At 48.3% G+C, this 6,680-nt stretch overlaps 1 protein-coding gene across 3 annotated transcripts in view; it reads left to right on the forward strand.

The window, feature by feature from the left end:
• MYH11 (myosin heavy chain 11) overlaps window positions 1-6,680 on the forward strand; it is a 117,667-nt gene that overhangs the window by 13,643 nt on the left and 97,344 nt on the right. For 2 of the 3 annotated variants that reach the window (XM_012805743.2, XM_012805742.2), the window contains exon 2: window positions 1,429-1,790. In XM_012805743.2, the coding sequence (XP_012661197.1) occupies window positions 1,446-1,790 (345 nt within the window). In that variant the 5' untranslated portion in view covers window positions 1,429-1,445. Of the gene's footprint in view, window positions 1-1,428; window positions 1,791-6,680 lie in introns of those variants that run through there. The other variant, XM_012805741.2, reaches the window with a different exon arrangement.

Genomic DNA, 6,680 nt, shown 5'->3' on the forward strand with positions numbered 1-6,680 from the left:
GAACATTCTCTTGCCTCAGCCTCCCAAGTAGCTGGGACTACAGGTGCCCGCCACAATGCCCGGCTATTTTTTGGTTTTAGTTCTCATTGTTGTTTGGCAGGCCTGGGCTGGATTCGAACTCGCCACCTCTGGTGTATGTGGCTAGCACCCTAGCTGCTTGAGCTACAGGTGCCAAGCCTGAACTATGTACTTAACAATGGCTAAGATGACAAATATTTTTTATGTGTGTTTAACCATAACTTTTAAAATAGCAAAATTCCCTTCATAACTGGACTTAATAATAAGACCATATTTCTCTATTTATTTCGCCTATAGAGACTATAAATACATATTTTTAATTGAAAATAGGCTATGATAGCCACTGTTTTATAATTCCCCCTTTTCTTAAACCATTGAGATATAATTCACAGGCCACACAATTTTCCCCTTTAAATTGTACAATCCAGGGGGTTTTATTGTATTCAGAATTATGCATCTTTACCACAATAAATTCTAGGACACTTTCACTGCCCCAAAAAGGCACCCTGCACCCTTAACTGTCGCCCCCCCCCCAATTTCCCACAGCTTTTGTCAACAGCTCACCATTCTGTTTCTATGGATTCGCCCATTCTAGACATTTCACTCAAATCCAAAAAAAGTATTCCTTTGTGACCGGTTTCTTCCACCGCCCATAATGTTTTCAAGGTTCAGCCATGCTGTGGCATGTCTCGATATACTTCTTTACTTTTTATGGCTGAATAAAATTCCATCGAGTGGGTATACCACATTTTATTTATTCATTCATCTATTCTTAGACATTAGGTTGTTTCTACTGTGTGGCTATTATACATGTTGCTGTGATGAACATCAAGTACAAGTTTTTGTGTGGACATACGCTTTCCTTTCTTGTGGGTAGATACCTAGAAGTGGAATTGTTGGATCATATGGTGGTTATGTATTTAGCCATCCAAGGACCCTCTTTGCAGTAAACAATTAGACATGGGTGTCTTTCCATGTCAGCACATGTAGACATACTTCTTATTTCTTAACCAGTGAGCAGTATTTCTTTCTTTCTTTCTTTCCTTTTTTTTTGCAATTTTGGCCAGGGCCAGGCTTGAACCCGCCACCCCTGGTATATAGGGCTGGCGCCCTATTCCTTGAGCCACAGGTGCCGCCCTGGGCAGTATTTCTCTACATGAGAATACCGTGTCTTCTGTATCTAGTGCCATGTTGCTTCTTGATTTTTGCCATTATAGGCAATGATGCAGATCATTTTTGGAAGGGCCCTGGGGTTGTCTCCATTCTTTGACAGCATAAACCATACTGCAGAGAACATGATGGTGCTTCACAGACTTCTGCGGACTGTGTCCTAGACCTGGTGACTTGAGGCTTATCTGTCTTTAGGACTTGGTTCTGGCCTGATTCTGACCCTGTCACCTTATTCCACAGGGGACCAACCAGGCATCATGGCACAGAAGGGCCAACTCAGTGACGATGAGAAGTTCCTCTTTGTGGACAAAAACCTGATCAACAGCCCTGTGGCCCAGGCTGACTGGGCTGCCAAGAAGCTGGTCTGGGTCCCCTCAGAGAAGCAAGGCTTCGAAGCCGCCAGCATCAAGGAGGAGAAGGGGGATGAGGTAGTCGTGGAGCTGGTGGAGAATGGCAAGAAGGTCACGGTCGGCAAAGATGACATCCAGAAGATGAACCCGCCCAAGTTCTCCAAGGTGGAGGACATGGCGGAGCTGACATGCCTCAACGAGGCCTCTGTGCTGCACAATCTGCGGGAGAGGTACTTCTCAGGACTCATCTACGTGAGTACCCGCAGCCAGCCGTCGCTGCGCTCTGCCCCCGGCCCTTACAGAAATGTGTACCCGCAGCCAGCCAACCATCGCTGCGCTCTGCCCCCGGCCCTTACAGAAATGTGTACCCGCAGCCAGCCAGCCATCGCTGCGCTCTGCCCCCGCCATTACAGAAATGTGTACCCGCAGCCAGCCAGCCATCGCTGCGCTCTGCCCCCGCCATTACAGAAATGTGTACCCGCAGCCAGCCATCGCTGTGCCCTGCCCCCCTGGCCTTTAGAAATATGTTCCGAGTTCAGGTTGGGAGGCTGAAGGTGTGAGCAGGGGAGATCTCAGGATGGGGTGGGATCATTCACACTTTGGTTCACATCTCAGTCCTGCCCTACCTACTTCTGTGACATGGAACAGGTTATGTCACTTCTTGAAGCTTCAGCTTTCCTATTGGTAAAATGGGAGTTGGATTGGGTGAAGCGGCTCATGCCTATAATTCTAGCACTGTGGGAAGTGAGGCAGGAGGATTGCTTGAGGCCAGGAGTTCAAGACCAGCCTGAGCAAGAGTGAGCCCCTATCTCTGCTAAAAATATAAAAATTAGCCAGGCACAGTGGTGGGTACCTATAGTCTCACTACTCCAGAGGCTGAGGTGGGAGGGTCTCTTGACCTCACGAGTTTGAGGCTGCAGTGAGCTATGATGATGCCACTATATACCAGGTGACAGAGCAAGACCTTGTCTCAATAAAAATAAATAAATAAATAAATGAGCTGGGCTTGGTGGCTCACACCTGTAAATCTTAGCATTCTGGGAGGCTGAGGTAAGTGGATTGCTTGAGCTCAATCTAGCAAAATCAGCCTGAACAAGAGTGACACACCTTCTCTACTAAAAATAGAAAAATCAGCTGGGTGTGATGGAGGGTGCCTGTAGCCTCAGCTATTCAGGAGGCTGAAGCAAGGGGATTACTTGAGCCCAGGAGTTTGAGGTTGCTGTGAGCTCTGACACAATGGCACTCTAGCCTGGGGTACTCTAGCCTGGGGCAACAGAGTGAGATTGTGTCTGAAAAAAAAATAGGAATAATGACCCTCAGAGTGAGACACTGTCTGAAAAAAATAAGTAAATAAAAAGGAATGATGACCCTCACCTCAAATAGGAAGTGTGTACATTCCATGTGATTACTTATGCAAAATTCCAAGGCACGTGATTTCATGGATGTTCTCTGCCCTTCCTTCATCTTAGAAATAAAGTCTCATAGCCTCCTTGGAAATGCTGTCCCTCCTTGGCAGCCAGGTGGGTAGGAGACATGGGGATCTGGTTAGGTTTCTTGAAGGCCTTCCCTGTCATAGAGGGGAGTGTCCAGACTGGACCTGGGACTTTTCTGTGTTGACCACACAGATTGGAGTAGACTAGAGATGGTGTGCTATGGTAGCCACTGAACTCTTGTGGATAACTGAATTTAGATGTAAATTAATTAACAAGAAATATTTCCAAGTTCATTTCTTTAGGGGTTCTGGACCCATGTCATGTGTTCAGTAGCCACCTGTGGCTAGTGGCTACTGTATTGCATAGACCATTCCCATTGTTACAGTAAGTTCTCTTAGACTGCCTGGAGAGGTGATGGGGGTGTGTGTGAGACTGTGGGACTCTCAGGGGCACAGATGTCCTGTGAGCTCATACTAACTCTCCAGAACAAGAGGGACATAGACGTTCCTGTGACACAGGGGTCACCAAGCCCAGCCTTTGTTCATCTCTCCTCTTTGAAAGGACCTGCTCCTGGACAAGTTACCTCATTTCTCTGAAACTTTGTTTCCTTCTCTGTGAAATGGACACAAGATTAGCACCAGCCTTATAGAGGGAGCTACTCTAAAAGAAAGCACTTAGACTCCTGGCACATGGTAGGGACTCGGATAGTTACCATAGTTGGCCATGTTCACATATAATGTGCACTTTTTTGTCCACGTTTTTTTTTTTTTTTTTTTTTTTTTGAGACAGAGCCTCAAGCTATCCCCCTGGGTAGAGTGCTATGGCATCACAGCTCACAGCAACCTCCAACTCCTGGGCTCAAGCGAGTCTCCTGCCTCAGCCTCCCAAGTAGCTGGGACTACAGGCACCCGCCACAATGCCTGGCCATTTTTAGGTTGCAGCCATCATTGTTGTTTGGCAGGCCTGGGCTGGGTATTCAAACCTGCCACCTTAGGTATATGTGGCTGGCACCTTAGCCGCTTGAGCCATAGGCGCCGAGCCTTTTGTCCACATTTTTGAGAGGAAAATAAAGATGTACATTATACATAGCAGAGCCCAGCAGGTCTCCTGGAGCTGTTGCACCCTCCTGCCTGGACCTGCTGGGCATATGGGGTTCCAGCCAGCAGAATACAGGATCTAGTAGGAGTGGGTTAGAGTGGCCTTCACCAAGTGCCATGATCAAAGGAGGGGGTGGTAGTGCTGCCATGCGGGGTCAGGGCCCAGGCCTGACACCCAGCTGGATGGAGGAGGCCAGGAGCCCCTGGCACGCCCTGGGGACCTGCCTGGCTGCCTGTGGGCCAAGTGGCCTCAGAAGCTTCTGCCCTGCCCACCATGAGCGTGGCCATCTCAGTCACAGCCCTGGTGTGGCAGGGAGGGAGGGGCTCCCAGGAGAGGGAAGGGGCAGCTTTCACAGGGCAGCCAGCTGCAGGGGGGATGTGCCATCTGCACATTCACCAGGGGAGCATTAGCCCTCCCCAGATGTGTCTGTTCCAGGCAAGAGCTGGCCACTTTCTGGAGGGGCATTTTCCTGAAAGTTTAGACCAAAACTGTGGGTACACATTATAAATGAGAGTACATTGTACACGGCAACATACGGGTGGGTGTTACTATGATAGGTTTTTGCTGTTGTTGTGATGATTTTTGTTATTACTAGCCAAAAGTTCTCAGACCTTTTGCAAAACCGTGGAAACAGTCACTTCTATCATGATGTTCTTTTGGCCCTGCCCTGTACATTTTGCCAAGTGAAAATTACAAAATGCCCCTTGTCATCTCTAAAAATGTCCTGCAAACTTTGTTTCCTAATTAGGAAAGTAAGAAACATGGAAGACCTGGAAAATTCAGAAAAGCATAGTAAACCCCCAAAGCAGTCCTCCCCCGGAGATGGAGATGCAGTGTTTGTCCTTTGCATTAAGTGTGGTTTACATGTTTCACAGCCTGCTGTGCACATCATTTCGTGACTTGCTCTTTTTTCCATGAACTAGTCAATGATGAGCATTTCTACATCTCAGCCCCCGAGATACCCCCTTGAAGGGCTATATAATCTATCATGTGAATGTACTCGTATCTATTCTTCTTATGATATTTCTGAAGGCTATGGTGGCTTTTTCACAGAGCCACAGGGGAAGATAGAGGGACTCTTAGCTATCAGATACCTCCTCCAGTCCGGGTACCATGCCTTGACACACTGTATCTCGCTTGATCAGCACAACCTGCTCCTGGTGAAGTCTGCTCGTCTCTCTTTACAGGAGAGCAAGCTGGGATCCCCGTGGTAAAGCTCATCCTCTCTTCCCTAAGCAGGGAAAGTCTCTTTTTGTCTGGCTCTCCTTGTATGGGCATATTATCGGCCTGAGGTTGCTGGTGCTTTGGATATTCCTAAGGAGGCCAGTGTGCAGGGATCCAGAGGCAAAATTGGGCTCCTTGGGGCCAGGTCTGCCATCTAAGGTGTGTCATCTCCATTCAGGGAGGTTGAGGACAGGCCTAAGTATTTGTTTTACCTGCTGTCCTCTGGCATAACATTTGAGCCCCATATAGAAATCAGAAAAAAAATGAGGGGCTTATGCTGAAAGTCCTGAGATGTGAAATACCTTCTGACAGCAGATATTTAAAAAAATGAACCAAAGCTTCAAATTCCTGCTGTGCTTCTCTGGGCAAATTAGATTAAAATCCTTTCGGCCTGTGATGATGAGCCCACTCCGGTCTTGCTCATTTCTGGTCAATTTAATCACTTAATAGAAACTCCTGTCCCTATCGGAGAAGATAAGAGAAAGGGATGGGGGAGGGGGGGCACAGTAACTCACTCTCCTTGCCCATAATAGCAGAAGGCGTGACTCTTGGTCATAGGTGGATGACAAGGAGATGCTGAGTCGATGGGTAAGGCAGCCAGGCACACCTGACTTGCCTTCAGTAATAAAAAGAACTTTCCCCTCTGGTTCGCAAGGCTCACCTCAAACTATGGCCCTCGGAGAAGGTCCTGGCAGACTTCTTGTCCTCTTGGATCTGGAAGAATCTGTAAAAGCCAAAGGAGCTTGTTATCCCAGGTTTATGTTCTGTGCTCAGAGAAGTCCAGAGATTTAACGGGGCTGCTACAGATCATTTATAGGCACAGGGGACGGGAACATAGCTCTGATTCCTGGTCCCAGGGGCCCTGGCTCTTCTTCTGGACACTGTCTTTGGCTGAGCTCTCTCTGCCTGGAATTCTTCACAGTGAACTCTGGCCCTGGCATCTTGCTAGGAGAGGGGACAAGGGATTCAGAAGGAGGGAACTCAGTGAGCGTGGACCTGCTCTGTGCCTGGGACTGCCCCCGGTACTCCCAAGTACACTTTGTCCCTTATCACACCAGCAGCAGTGAGGCTGATATCCCACTCTGCAGATTGTTGAATGACTAGTAGCCACTATCATTGTGGGGATCACAGGCTCCTTTGAGAGTCCGATGAAAACTAAGACTTTCTGTGTTAAGAGTTTATGCTGGCTCAGCGCCTGTGGCTCAAGCGGCTAAGGCACCAGTCACATACACCTAAGGTGGCGGGGTTTGAATCCAGCCCAGGCCCGCCAAACAACAATTATGGCTGCAACCAAAAATAGCCAGGCGTTGTGGTGGGTGCCTGTGGTCCCAGCTACTTGGGAGGCTGAGGCAGGAGACTCACTTGAGCCCAGGAGTTGGAGGTTGCT

This window comes from Otolemur garnettii, unplaced genomic scaffold (genome assembly GCF_000181295.1).
Source record: "Otolemur garnettii isolate 467f Iridium unplaced genomic scaffold, OtoGar3 scaffold00044, whole genome shotgun sequence".
Classification (NCBI taxonomy): Eukaryota; Metazoa; Chordata; class Mammalia; order Primates; family Galagidae; genus Otolemur; species Otolemur garnettii.